This window comes from Salvia splendens, chromosome 10 (genome assembly GCF_004379255.2).
Source record: "Salvia splendens isolate huo1 chromosome 10, SspV2, whole genome shotgun sequence".
Lineage (NCBI taxonomy): Eukaryota > Viridiplantae > Streptophyta > Magnoliopsida > Lamiales > Lamiaceae > Salvia > Salvia splendens.
This window is the reverse complement of record NC_056041.1, coordinates 10,072,267-10,087,724: the sequence shown is the minus strand read 5'-3', so window position 1 is coordinate 10,087,724 and position 15,458 is coordinate 10,072,267. Positions and strand designations below refer to the sequence as shown.

The 15,458-nt window shown below is 36.7% G+C and overlaps 2 protein-coding genes across 2 annotated transcripts; both read left to right on the top strand.

Annotated features, from left to right (window-relative positions):
• Window positions 1–566: 566 nt before the first annotated feature.
• Window positions 567–2,414, top strand: LOC121751693 (CBL-interacting serine/threonine-protein kinase 6-like). The gene has a single exon (XM_042146494.1). It carries the CDS (start codon window positions 910–912, stop codon window positions 2,203–2,205), a length of 1,296 nt encoding a protein of 431 aa, XP_042002428.1. The 5' UTR covers window positions 567–909; the 3' UTR covers window positions 2,206–2,414.
• A 4,481-nt stretch (window positions 2,415–6,895) lies between these two features.
• Window positions 6,896–9,648, top strand: LOC121751694 (bHLH transcription factor RHL1-like). The gene is made up of 7 exons (XM_042146495.1): window positions 6,896–7,387; window positions 7,472–7,564; window positions 7,688–7,825; window positions 8,003–8,068; window positions 8,671–8,736; window positions 8,983–9,051; window positions 9,217–9,648. The coding sequence occupies exons 1-7, from the start codon at window positions 7,010–7,012 to the stop codon at window positions 9,538–9,540; spliced, it is 1,134 nt and encodes a 377-aa protein (XP_042002429.1). The 5' UTR covers window positions 6,896–7,009; the 3' UTR covers window positions 9,541–9,648.
• Window positions 9,649–15,458: the final 5,810 nt, after the last annotated feature.

Below are 15,458 nucleotides of genomic sequence, written 5' to 3'. Positions count from 1 at the left end.
AATAACTGCTTCATCCATAATCTTCACATATGGTAATGCCACAAATTTGAATGATTTGGCTGACTTAATTGACAATAGGCATTGTGGTCTGGATACTGTCAAATTGCGTGTTCAATTAATTACAATTTCACATAGAAAAAAAAGAAATACAGTAGAATATTTCTTACAATTATTATTAAGTTGAAATTTTATAGTAAGTAATATACAGCACAATATACATGTATAGAATCAATGTATTATTGCCCCAATAGAGCACTCAAAAAGCGGAAATTAACGCATGGTACCCACAGAATTAGCTTTCCAGAAATGAATATACTAATAAATGCAATTTGCCCAACAATGGTAAAATGGAAAATAAATACCGAAGCGCAGACAGTTTCAGTTGAGCATGTGCGACGCACGTGAGTCGTCAATTATTCAGATCCCGCCAAATGATGAGTTGCATCACTTTCACTGCTACGATTTCGACACGCTACTGCTGCAGCCAATTCCAGCCGTCCGATTAAAATCACTAAATTGACGATTCCACCCTCCAACCAGTCTATAAATTCACTAGTTCCATCTGATATATAGAGAGCTTAGAAAAACTGAAAATCCTCGAATCGTGAAAGAAAAAAGAAAGCCCAATAAAACAAATTACCTCTCCTCTCCTCTCCCCCAATTTAATCTGGTAAAATTGGTGAGGAAACCCTACCAGGGAATGCAGAGAGATGATAAGATCGCCGGTTTCTAACCCCCAATTAGGCGGCGGAAGGGCCAAGAAACCGCTCACCAGCGGCCGTAACTGCCACCGCAAACACGTCGAAGACGGGTGAAACAGCAGCAGCACCACAACTAGTTAAGAGCTTCTATTTGTTTCCTTTAGCAGTCTAGTCTAGTAAGTATATAAATCCTCTAGTTTTCTAAAAAATGACGATTGCGGCGGAAGAGAAGCGCGGCGGCGTGCTCCACGGCAAGTACGATCTCGGCCGCCTCCTCGGCCACGGCACGTTCGCGAAGGTGTACCACGCGCGGCACATGCAGTCGGGGCGGAGTGTGGCGATGAAGGTCGTGGGGAAGGAGAAGGTTATCAAGGTCGGGATGATGGATCAGGTGAAGCGCGAGATCTCCGTCATGAAGATGATGCACCACCCGAACATCGTCGAGCTCCACGAGGTGATGGCCAGCAAATCGAAGATCTACTTCGCCATGGAGTACGTCCGCGGCGGAGAGCTCTTCGCTAAGATCTCTCGCGGACGCCTCAAGGAGGAGGTAGCGCGGGGATACTTCCAGCAGCTGATCTCCGCCATTGACTTCTGCCACAGCCGCGGCGTCTACCACCGCGACCTCAAGCCGGAGAATCTCCTCCTCGACGAGGAAGGCAATCTGAAGGTCACCGATTTCGGCCTCAGCGCCTTCTCCGACCACCTCCGCCAGGACGGCCTGCTCCACACCACCTGCGGCACGCCGGCGTACGTCGCGCCGGAGGTCATCGGGAAGAAAGGCTACGACGGCGCTAAGGCCGACATCTGGTCGTGCGGCGTCATTTTATACGTGTTGCTAGCTGGCTATCTCCCGTTCCAGGACGACAACATCGTGGCGATGTATCGCCGGATTTACCGGGGCGATTTCAAGTGCCCGCCGTGGTTCTCGCCGGAAGCGAGGAAGCTGATCACGAAGATGCTTGATCCTAATCCTTCAAGCAGGATCAGCATCGCGAAAATCATAGATTCATCGTGGTTCAAAAAATCCTCGATAAAAATGATCAGATCTAAGGAGGAACAGGATTTTGCCGCGGAGGATGAGGTAAGTTTGGGGAAAGGAAAGGAAGCGCAAACGCTGAACGCTTTCCACATCATATCTCTATCGGAAGGATTCGACCTGTCGCCGCTGTTCGAGGAGAAGAGGAGGGCGGAGAAGGAGGAGATGAGGTTCGCGACGACGACGTCTGCGAGCAACGTGATATCGAAGCTGGAGGAGGTGGGGAAGACGAGGAATTTCAGCGTGAAGAAGAGCGATTCGTGCGTGAGGCTGCAGGGACTGGAGAGCGGGAGGAAGGGGAAGCTGGGGATTGCGGCGGATATATTCTCGGTTGCGCCGTCGGTTGTGGTGGTGGAGGTGAAGAAGTCGAGCGGTGATACGTTGGAGTACAACCAGTTCTGCAGCAAAGAGCTGAGACCGGCGCTCAAGGATATTGTGTGGACTGGGAATTTCGTTCCTGCTTGAATTGTTGTTAATTCAATAAAATATTGTGTATGTGTGTTTATTGGATTTGAGATTTAGATTTGATTGGGAAGCATCTGAATTGAATTGATTTGATCAATTATTCAGATTGTTTTCTGCTACTACTATTGAGGATCGGTTTTCCTTGTTCATTAATGTATTTACCTATCTATTTCTCTCTTATAATCTGTGATTATGTACGGTTGAATTCATCCATCTCTCAAACAAATCTTTATTCAAGTGCGCTTTTCTGCAACATTCATCTATTCCTCCTATTTGTAACACTCATCTATTCATCCATCTATCAAACAAATCACCATTCATGCAACAAGTGTGAAAAAGAAATGTACTAAGGGAATACTAATTTAAGTTTAAATTAATATTTTATTTGACAAAATTAATCTAGTTCAATTCGATTTTAAACATTCTGGGTCAATTCAATCTTCTATCCATTCATAAGATTAAAGTCTTATTCCTAACTCTCGATAAAACAGACACGATCCATATGCTAGAATGTACAGACGAAGGATAGAGTTATTCAAATTATTTAGTTTTGTGTTTTAATGCAAAAACTAAGGACAAACAAAACAACTATAATTGTAATGAAGATAATTTTGGAATTTTGTACTTCTACGAATTGAAGAGTGATTAAGTAAATTAACTTAACAGTAAGGTGATAAATAATTATCTAATTAAATGGTTACGAAATACGAATCATCATCAAACTTCAAGGTAAATTGTTTTATCAATCTTGTCAGTCGATTACATTATGAATTTGTGTCTAGTTAAACTAAGCCTCTCGGGTATATATGATCATTAATATTGTTAGCTTTACATAAGTGATGCTCAATTGAATTTTATTTTTCATCACGAAGGTGACGCTAGTTTTTGAATAAAGTTATAAATAAATATCGTTTGTAAATTTCTCACCGAATTGCAAGTGGTGGGATGCGCCATAATCGCCCAAATAAATTAGGATGTTATAATAAAGCAATTACTGAGTTGCATATGACATGGAAAATAAAAATGATGATAGAGGGGTAAGGGGTTGTCTCTATTTTAATTGGGTAAGTGGATGAACATCATGTGTTTGATCGCATGTCCACTTATAGAACTAATTAAAAGGATATTGTTTTTTTCTGAAAATTTTCCTTTTCGAGGTAAGTGATGTCAAAAGATATTGTTTTTTTTCCTATAAAATTTCTTGCAATGATGTCCATAGTTCCTGTCAAATTATATGTGCCATTCTTGGATAATTCATTATTCTTAATATCAAGTAAATATTACTACCAAATTAATTCAGTACACATAATATTTTAGGAATTCTTGATATCATTTTAGAAATATAATCTTGATGCATGACTGAAATATATTTTAGTTTTCTAAATTCTTGACTAAATTCTCTATTGGTATTGTACTCCTATATTGTTTGCTAGAGCTCTCACACCGGCGTATCGTATGCAAACACTTAGTAATATTTTTCTTAGTTTTTGGATGATTGCGTAATTGCGCCTTTTTGTTAAAAATCATAGTATTTGATTTAGTAGAAGTAACACATATACTTTATATGGATGATTATTTTATAGCATTATATAATTTCTGTATCCGTGGTAGTTATGTTTCTCAAGTCCCATGTTTTCCCCTTTCATAAATTTACTATAAGTCACTCAAAACAAACGCAATATTTAATGAAATTGTTTCTCCTAAACTTGACAACATAAACATCAATCAGAAAGGAGAGGTTGGGGCATACCTTTTTTATTCATTGTGAGTTGAAAATGAATAACATTGAGACACCTCATATCTATTATTAATGATGATAAAGATACTCCCTCCATAACACCACATATGATCAACTTTTCATTTTGGGGTGTTCCATTACAAGTGATCAATTTTCCTTTTTAACAAAAAAACAAAACATTAACACTCTCATACTTTATTCCTTCTCTTTTACTTTATTATCTCTTTCATACTTTATCCTCTCTTTATCTCTCTTACTTTTTCCCCTCTCATACTTTATTCTCTCTACTTTAACTCAACACATATCATTTTCTTAAATCTCGTGCCCAAAAAAAATTTATCACTTGTGATAAGACGGAGGGAGTATATGATTGTATTGGGAAATAGTTTGAACTTCCTAACATATAACACATCCTTATCAAAAGAAGTAAAACATCTTAGTGCTTTACAACTCATACTTTGATCTATAAGTTTGAGACAATAGGTTCGTATATTGTCAAATTGATCCTTCATAAGTAACAAGTGATGAGAACTTATAACGAAATTATGGGTGATCTTGGATTAAAGTCTCAGTTTAAGTAATAAAGCGAAAGTAGGCATATTGATTATTTTGGATAAAAGTCTCATTTTAAGTAATAAAGTGTTATTTCTAGGACATGTCGAGAAGATAATTATTGTTGACGGGTAATTATCGAAGATAATTATTTCTAGTCTCTTTTTCTTTTTCAATTTGGAGAAGGAAGAGTTAATTTTGTTATTTGACATACTGTACATATACTCTAATGCATAATTCGTATCCATTAACAACAATTTTGTCAATTTGATGTCAATTTGAATAAATGTGCTTAACAACAATTTTGATGTCAATTTCTTACGGATTAATAGAGGTGATTAATTTGGATTAAATTTGAATGTACAACGATTATAGATATGCATATAGTTTATTTGTTAGTTTAGTTATATATATTTTAGTTATAGATATGCATGAAAAAGGAGTAGTTAAAATAATTGTCATGTCGATATCAACCGCTATGACAACTTCAGTATACAATTGACAAAAAAAAAACATTATATTTTACAAAATATAATAGGGAACGGTGGATGGTCGACACATCTCAATTATTGCATTAAAACATTGTAATTAAGATGGTCAAGTACAGAAAATGATGTTATCAAGGCTTTATTCCTTTTAAATAAAATAAAATAATACTATTATATTATCTGACGTAAATGAGACAAACATGTTGACACAAAATTCCTTCGATAAAAGAAAAAGGTTGACGATGATGATATTCTTCAAAAGGACAACCTTCATTAAACAATGTATTTTGCATGTTCCCCAATTTTTATTTTTATTTTTTATAAAGAGGTACTACAATGAATCTAAATACTTTACTTTAGTATATCCCAATGTACAAATTTATTAGTATCAAAACTGGAATACAAGAAAAGGTTAACGGCGCTAATGCATTGGGCCTAGAGCGAAGGCCCAGTTCACAATATTAAAATCATTATTTCTCAAAAGATTCGTAAGTCGTAACCCAATAGTTTTATACTTTTATTTGGAGCGAACTCCTTAATTAAGATTATATTAACATGACATTATATAATTAAGATTCCAGACGTCACTTTCACAACTTTGTAGATTGGGCCACAGGTTAGGCCCATTAAAATTAGCTCAATCCATTAGGTTTGAGGACTAAACAACAATATAAATGTCGTTTTCTAGGACTAACCTATGTAGTAACTTAATCTCTTATTTAATTTGAGGCATTGGTATAAAGAAATAAGTAGGTTTAAAAATCAGTATGTAGTCATTTCCTTCGAATAAGTTAATTACAGAAAAAGGGAAAATAGTGAAGTGAACATTCACACATGCGTTATAGGTTCTCATGAAAATCACACTACTTGACAATAAGTAAGTAGGGTTGTAAAATTCGAACTTGCAAATAAGTCACAAATTCACGCTTGCCAACTCGATGTGTACTTTAATCAAATCAACCATGGTACTATATTAATGATAATTTATTGACAAATACGTATTTATCTAACTAACACTCTACATAGGAGTAATATATTTAAGCAAATCGCGTGTTGAATACTTCATAATACCGACCATAGTCTAATTCCTGAATTCTTCAAAATCCAAATATTTACTCTAACTATATAATTCAATTCCAAATTCAATTGTATCAAACAAAATGAACAAATGAACGATAAATTTAAATTTGAATGCTCTTTCCAATTCATATACTCCGTATACCCTTAATTCCAAAATATCAAACGCACCATACAACAATGTCTTATTTTAAAGTTTCTTAGTGATCCATATTTTAAATTGAATTATTAACCTACCATATACCAAGATTTGATAAGTTTACACGAGTATATATGTTTATTCGAAATAGATAGAGTACACATTTAAACATCACAATGCATTTTTTGACATATTTCTTGTTGTTTAGCTGATGTCTCAATTCGACGGGACTGCTAGCGGTTAGAAACGAGAAACAACATAAACGAATGGAAAAGTAGTAAAAACATATGAAAACAGAATGTAAGTATTTCAAATGTGAGATCTCAATTGTGTAGGGACTATGTTATATTAGTTCATTCTAAAAAACAAGAATAAAAATTACTATGTTGCGGTTACAATTGATTGTCTTCACAACAAACATGCTTAAACATACAATGGATTTGGGTGTCACGTGGTGATCTACAACGACGTGCTTAAAACATCCACAATCACATCGTTGCGAATGTTGCATTATAATACGCTCATATATAATTTTAGATTTAATTTTATAAAATTAAAATTTAGATAAATTAAATATCAACAAATTAATTTATAGATATTCTAGTAGGAGTATTAAACAAAAGTTTGGTGTAGCTGGCTGTATTTCTATATATAGATGTTATTCGAGAAAGATTATTCATATGATTAATACTCATTTCCCGTGGCTTAATATATTTCTCCTCAATTCAGAAAACGACTGCTCCATAAAGATCTCGCCTCTGCAACTCACTTTCAATTGCAGTTTCCTTTCAACTGCAAAATCAACCTGCGATGAGGGAACCCAGCAGAGAACCAGAATCCCCTGGGTTGAACAGCATCAACTCAGTGATGAATCAGCACCTATTCCTCCACGAAATGCTGCAGCCTTTCAATTTCGAGCCGACCTCGTCGCACGAGGACTTTCTCGAACAGATGCTCTCCTCCGTGCCTCCCACCCCTTCCTCCTTCCCTTGGGCCGACGACCACCCGCCGCCGGGGAATTCCGAGGATCATTCGGCGGCGATGCGGATGAGGCACCAGCAGATCAGCGGCGCCGCCGCCAAGGCATTGATGCTCCAGCAGCAGTTGCTGCTCTCCAGAGGCTTCTCCGCGCCGATGCATGACCACAACGACGTCGTTGACTCCTCGTCTCCCAATTCCGCTAATCCGGTCTGCCGTTTCTCCTTTTTCCTTTTTTAATTTCACTTTTTTTGTGCCAATAATTTAATTCGAATCAATGTGAAATAAATTCAGGCAAATGATGCATCAATTAAAGGCCTATTCAACGTCTTCACTGGATTGCCTGGTCAAAATTCCAATCAATCTCAGCAATTTCACCACCTTCAGGTTTTCCCCCAATTTCATGCCTATTCATAAATCACTAATAAATTGTTTGCTCATGAAATTAGAACTTCTCCGGAACGAATTTTGAAAAGAATACTGATTGTTTTTTTTTTAATATTTCCGAAGGGAGGAGGTTTGCAACAGTCTCAGAGTCTCAGTGGGGCCGCGGCAGCGACGAGTGGAGACGGGGCGGCGGGGCGGTCGAAGCAGAAGGTCAGAGCAAGGAGAGGACAGGCTACCGATCCTCACAGCATCGCTGAAAGAGTACGAATCATTTTACTATACACTACAGAAGCAGCTTCTTTTTTGTCTCTTCTCCATATTGATTTCATTGTGATGTCATTTCTTTGCCTTTGTTTTCTTCTCATTGTTGGGAGAATATTTAATTTATATTTATTTAGTATTTTTTTTCCTTACGTGGGTGAAATGGTTAATATGCAGTTAAGAAGAGAGAGAATTGCGGAGAGGATGAAGTCTTTGCAGGAGCTTGTACCCAATGCTAATAAGGTGATACCCTGACTTTATGATTTCTAATAACGTCAATCCTTAATTATGTAATTATATGATAATTAAGCTAATTAACTGATCATGTTAATCACTGTTAATAATTTAGAGGAAAGGGAAGTAGTAGCACTCATTTCTCATGCAGAATCGATGAAGCTTCGTCTTGAGCTCCTTAAATCACGAATATATTTTAAATTCTTGTTAATAACAAAGAGGAATTTTTTGCATTTTTGGTAATCAAATTGCAGAGCCACGTGCTATTTAATGAACCTTTGGAATATAAATCAAAGTGAATATCTTGCGGAACGTGTTCAAATGTAGAATGTATACTGATTTGCATGTAATTTTATTTGTATAGATTTTACACATCTGTAATTATACAATGTATATACCATCTAAAATTATTGGTTAATAATTAACTATAAGATTATTTGTTTGGTATATATTACAATCTACTCCTGTTTGGTATAATACTAGTACTGTTGATTAAATTATAATGATGCTAGTTGGATTGATAATTATTTATAAAATATTAGGGTTTGAAAGGTAATCATATGAGATTTGGAGAGATTAAGCTAATGATTTGGTGCTTCTTTGAATGACAGACAGACAAGGCCTCAATGCTGGATGAGATAATTGATTATGTCAAATTCCTCCAGCTCCAAGTCAAAGTATCTCTTTCTCTCCCTCTATAAATAGATATATGTAATTCATTAATATATACTTTCACACATCTAGATTTGTTTGTTAAATATATTAATTAAATCTGTTTTGGGTTGACAAATTGTATGGGTTGTAGTATATTAATAAGACAGTAGTATGAGCTGTAGCATGGAGTAATTTTTTTTTAAAAAAAATCTCTTATTATTCAATCAAAAGTTATTATTATTCATATTTAATTATGTGGAAATGTACAGGTTCTTAGCATGAGCAGATTAGGGGGTGCTGCAGCTGTGGCTCCTTTAGCCCCAGACAAGTCACCAGAGGTAATAATCATGCCTTCTTCGTATTTTATTTTTCAAGATTATATTTTCAATATGTAGTACTATTTTCTTGTCACATGGCATTATCATTTTATAAATGAGGTTTAATGTTGATCAAAATAGAAGATTTAATTCATAAAAGTTGTATTTATGTGTGTGTGCGCGCAGGGGAGGCAGCCGGCGGCTTCAAACAACAGCAATAAGGAGGGGATGGCGGCGACGGAACAGCAGGTGGCGAAGCTGCTGGAAGAGGACATGGGCTCCGCCATGCAATACCTTCAAGGCAAGGGGCTGTGCCTAATGCCGATTTCGCTTGCCACTGCCATTTCCACTGCCACGTCACACTCCCGTAACCCCCCGCACAACGGAGAGGCTGGTGGAGGCGGGCCTTCATCGCCTAGCACTTCGGTTATGACCGTCCAATCATCAGCTACTACCATCGGCAGAAAGATGTCCCTTCAGGAAGCCATTGCTGCTCCTAAGTTGGAGTGATGATCAATGCATGTGGATTTAAGTATTTGTTGTAACTGCGTAACTTTTAAAATGTAAACCAAGTTTGCATGTTCTAACTAATGAAATAATCTTTTTTTTCCCTTTCAACCGCATTTTGTTTTTCCCAAATTTGTAGTACTATTAGTTTCGAATGAATTGTGGAAATTCCGAAATAATATGGTACTTACGTTGTTTTAGTGTTTGTCCATCTTGTCTCGCCTCTTTATCTCTAACATATTATAGTGAATTTATAAATGAATAGCAAAAATTACAAATTTTAAAATTGGAAAATCAAGATTGTGGGTTTAGTGACACATTAAATACGCGCGTCAACGACCAGTCTCTGAATGAATGACATCTTAAACAAATAAAAAAAGAAAAAAAGTGAAAAGTGAAAAAAAACCCGAATCATATAGTAACTCACAAGGCCAGGATCCCCTGCTTTGCGTTGTGCCTTGAAATGCATCTTTCAAAGAACCAAACACAGGTATTGTTTTTTTATTATTCTTTTATTCTTTTTTTTAAAAATTATTGTGTGTATGCATAAAGCACAACCCTGCTATGTACAAGGATCCTTGCCCAAGTCACGAAGGTACAACATATGGAGTATAAATTAAGAATAATGATATCCGACTTTAAATTCTTTATCCAAACAGACACAATGTACATCCCATTTTTAAAATCGGGCGCCATTTTCCTATTTCTTATTAGTTAATTTTAAATTTACCTCTTTAGAAAAGTCACTTAGTTTGCCTATTTCCATGTAAATTTACATTGCCAAATTGATTCTGTTCTCACTAAAAAATGGTAAATACCTCACCTAATTAGCTTCAAAAAAATATTCTCATTCTTAGTGTGAAGCGTCCACAAAAATGGTATACTTATTAAAATATAATTGACAATTGTATTCTCAACTTAAGGATATTCTTTTGTACCATAAATTTTAGTAAATTTTTAAAATTTTCAACTCAAGTAATTGCATCTCTATTTTTGTATCTTTATAAATGGATTTGTTATAGTGTTTATACATCATTTTATATATGCATTTTCTTATACTTGCATATCATGTGTATAATATAAAATTGGCGTATATAATACACATCAATAAGTTATGATCTAACAACTTTTATTCCTTGAACAAAATGACGCTCAATCCTCAAATTTCAAAAGAAATAAAAGTAAGAAGTCAAAAGTTTTAGAAAATTCGGATCCTCCAACTTGGTACTTGGAGGCACGTCTAGTAGACAAATTCAACCATAGACAGACACCAAACACTCGTAAAAGAATGTTTGGGAGAAATATTTTATGGAACCTAGAAAATAAAATTCAAGACTCTTCATTATATAGGTGTTATTTGTTACAGTGGCATTATCTTTTGTGTCAACGTAGAATCACAAGTTGGTAGCATGATTTATTCAACCATTTGGTGAAATTAAATATTTTAAATTAATCGATTCTATATATGAGACGAGACATCAAAGAAAATAGGAAACGAGAATATATAATACGTAAGCTCTACATCTAACGATCAATTATATCCATGTGGAAAATCTCAAAGTAGGATTCATACGATACATTCAACAATTAGGATTGAGTGAGAAGAAAAGGGAAATTGATAAAACTTCAATCAAAATACAAAGTCACCTAAGATCCCTATTTATACAATCGCCTAACATAACAAGATATTTAGTGAAGCAAGCTCCACACCTAACTAGTTCCTGACTAACTTGATCACACTCAATGCTAACTAGATACCTAGTCACTCTGCGGGCTGGATGTTGAGTCAGCATCTTCACACTTCATGCTAGCCAAAGCTTCACATCCTTTCCATCTCACGCATAAATACTTATCTTCATTCTTCATCTTCCACATGCCCTTTCAAGATGGATTGTATAGGCTCTCAAAATTCATCTTGCTGAGTATAGAATGAAAAGCCATTGGTCCTAAGGGCTTAGTAAAGATGTCAACCACTTGTAGAATATTTCTGATATGCAAAGGCTTGATCACCCCCTCCAAGAACCTTTCTCTCACAGTGTCGCAATCTATCTCAATAAGTTTAGTCCTTTCATGGAAAACTGGATTGTAGCAGATGTATATGGCTGACTGATTATCACAATATAGGGGTACAACTTTCTCTACTTTGATTCTGAAATCAGCAAGAAGGGCCACTGACCACACTACTTCACAGGTAGCTTGTGCCATTGCCCTATACTCAGCCTCTGCTGATGATCCAAATATGGTGTTCTGCTTTTTGGCCTTCCAAGATATCAAAGAACTCCCAAGGTATAAACAATAGCCTGTCATTGATTTTCTTGTGTCTTGACATGATGCCCAATCTGCATCAGAAAAGATGCTAAGATTGAGTTTACAACTGCTCGAGTAAAATAAGTCGTGGCCTGGAGATCCTTTTAAGTATCTCAAAATCCTTTCTGCAGCTTCCCAATGTTCATCAGTAGGATTAGCCACATATTGACTCAATTTATGAACAACAAAGGTTACATCAGGTTTGGTGATGCACAAGTATAGCAGTCTGTCAATTAATCTACTGTATTTTGATGCATCCTCCATAGGTTTTCATGAATCTATTCTCAACTTCTTTAGAGGATCCATAGGCACTGCAGAAGGCTTGCACCCTAACATTCCAGTATCTCTCAACAAATCTATGATATACTTCCTTTGAGAGATTAAGATTCCTTTCTTATTTCTTGCTATTTCAACTCCAAGAAAATACTTAGGAACTCCCAAATCTTTGAATTTGAAGTGCCGAAATAGAAAAATCTTGAAGTTCTCTGTCATTTCTGGATCAGTTGTGGCCACCAGGATGTCATCAAATACACAACGATACCAAAGAATCCAGTGTGATCATTCTTGAAAAAGAATAAATGATCTGATGCAAACTGTTGCAGATCAAATCCTTTCAAGACTTTTGAAAACTTTAAGTATCATTGCCTAGATGCTTGTTTTAAGTCAGAGAGAGACTTCTTTAATTTACAAACCAGTGTTGATTAAGAAGTTGCCCCTTCAACAGTCTGCCAGTCAACTTTGTAACCTGGTGGAAGAGTCATATATATATCCTCATCCAAATCTCCATAAAGGAAGACGTTATTGATATCAAGGTGAGATAATGACCATTCCTTTATTGCAGCAAGAGCTAACAAAAGCTTAAATGTAGTTAGCTTAGCAACAGGAGAAAACGTGTCTAGAAAATCTACACCTTCCAACTGAGTGATGCCCTTGGCCACAAGCCTTGCTTTATACCTATCAACTGATGCATCAGGGTTATATTTCACTTTGTAGACCCATTTACAATCAATAGGTATTTTTTCCAGGGGCAAGACAGTGACAAACCAAGTTTCAATTCTGGAAAAAGCAGATAGCTCATCTTGCATTGCTTGCTGCCACTCAGGATATTGTGAGGCTTGGTTGCATGTGGCAGGCTCATAGATGGCAGACATTAGAACTATATATTTGAGATATTCATGAGAGATTTTGGATAGGTTAAAGTAGGAAAGAGAAGTAGAACTCACAGAATTGCAAATGAAATCAGTGAGATGAGATGGTGGTTTTATGGTTCTTCCAGTTCTAGAAGTGATGGGGGCAGAGTTATTATTTTCTGAGCTGGATGTGGATGAATGGGAGCTATTATTGTATAATGAAACATCAGTAGGTGAAAATGACAGATTGGGCTGTGTGTCTGGTATTTCTGGAGAATTTGGGAAACGAGATAGAGTTAAGTGTGAGAGAAGGAAAACATATTCATGAAATATCACAGTAGTCTGCAAATCCAGTAGCTTATACCCCTTGAAATCTGAGGGATATCCCAACAGAATGCACTTAGTTGCTCTAGGAGAAAATTTGTCTATGCCTCTTTGTAAAGTTGAGGCATAACAAAGGCATCCTATCATTTTTAAATATGAGTATGATGGTGCTTTCTGGAAAAGAACTTGAAAAAGAGTTGAGTTGTTTGGTAGAACAGATGAAGGAATTCTGTTTATGAGATAAGAGGCACTAAAAATGCAGTCCCCCCCAAAAATGGATAGGCAAGAAAGATTGAAACAACAGACTCCTAGCAACATTTAATAGGTGTTGGTGTTTTCTTTCTACCCGGGCATTTTGTTGAGGAGTCTAAACACATGAGTGTTGTATGACAGTACCAAAAGAAGCATATAGGGAAGGGATATTGAACTCAGGAGCATTATCACATTGAATGGCTTTAATTTTCTTCCCAAACTGAGTAAGAAATGTGTTAAAAATTTGAGAAAGAATTACCCCAGCATCAGATTTGTTTTGCATCAAAAAGGTCCAAACAAATCTAGAGCAGTCATCCACTATGGTGAGGAAATATTTGAAACCTTAATTAGTGGAAGGAGTGAAAGGTCCCCAGGTGTCACAGTGGACAAGATCTATCTGATCTTAGGAAAGACAAGTGTTTCTGCTTTGCAAGCGGGCAAATCTCACACAGAGAAGTGGTTTTATTTGTGAAATGAAGAACATCTCACATGGATTTCAATTTGTTATAGGATAAATGTCCTAACCTTTTGTGCCATACATCAATACTAGTAACAAGATTAGCACAAGGAATTACATAAGAAGCTGTAAAAGAAGAAGGAATAGCAGAACCTTTATTCTCTTCTGGATCAGAAATCTCAGGGGTGTATAGATTGCCTATTCAGCTACCCCTCCCAATCACAGTTGCCTGAGAAACTCCCTGAATTTCAAAAGATTATGAGTGAAAACCACAGTACATGGAAGTGAGGAAGTTAGGGAACTGATGGAGATGAGATTAAAAGTGAAGCAAGCTGGGAACACATATGAGAGTTATAGAAGAGTTTAAGGTGATAGATCCAATGTGTGTAACTGAGGCAGTTGCACCATTGGGAAAATGTACAAAAGCATTTTTAATGGCTGAATAGGTGTTGAACATGGATAAATCACAACAAACATGTTGAGTGGCTCCTGTGTCTAGAAGCAAAAAAGGATTTGATGCAGTCACTGAACCACAAAAGGAATAAAAGAGATAGTACCTGTGAAGAAAGTACAGTTTGTGGATGGAGAAATATTTAGTGGGGCAGAAAAGTTTGATGGAGATACAGGAGTTGTTGGTGAAGAGAGAGTGGCAGTAGAAGCAAGTTGAGTCTGCAGAAGGTGAATAAGTTGTTGGCACTGCTCAGGAGATGGCACAACAACACCAGGGGAGAGAGCAGTCTTATCACATGAATCATCAAAGCTATCCTCCACAAAATTCACAGATTTGAAAAAATTGTTATCCTTAGCATTAAATTTTCCTTTTCCCTTGCCAAAACTCGAGGGGAATCCATGAAGTGCAAAACATTTAGCCAAGTATAATTAGTCTTGCCATAATGAGAACACAACCTGTTTCTATTGTATGATTGAGCAGCATTAGCATAATACAACTGCTCACTCATTGAAGGAGTAATAAGAGATGCAGTGGATGCATTGCCATCAATTGTGCGTTGTCTTTCTTCCTGCAAAACAAGAGAGAAAACCTTGGATAAATGAGGTGTAGGAATCATAGACAAAATGCTTGACCGGATCTGAGATAAACTCGAGTTGAGGCCGATCAAAAATTGCATGCTACACTCCTCTTCCTGGTAGGTATGCCGCTTAGAGGTACTGTTACATCGACATGTGCCACAAACACACCAAGCAATTGGCTGAGAGTGCCTATACTCATCCCAAAGTATCCTCATATTGGTGAAATAGGTGTTAATATCATCCTGCCCCTGCGAGAGAGACATAATTCTCTGTCGCAACTGATAGGCTCGAGCTGTGTCAAGCTGAGAAAAACAATCGCGTAGATCGGACCAGATCTCATGTGCGTTGTCGATATACATGATACTCGAGCAGATCTGAGCTGAAATTGAGTTCCGAAGCCACGATACCACCATATTATTGCA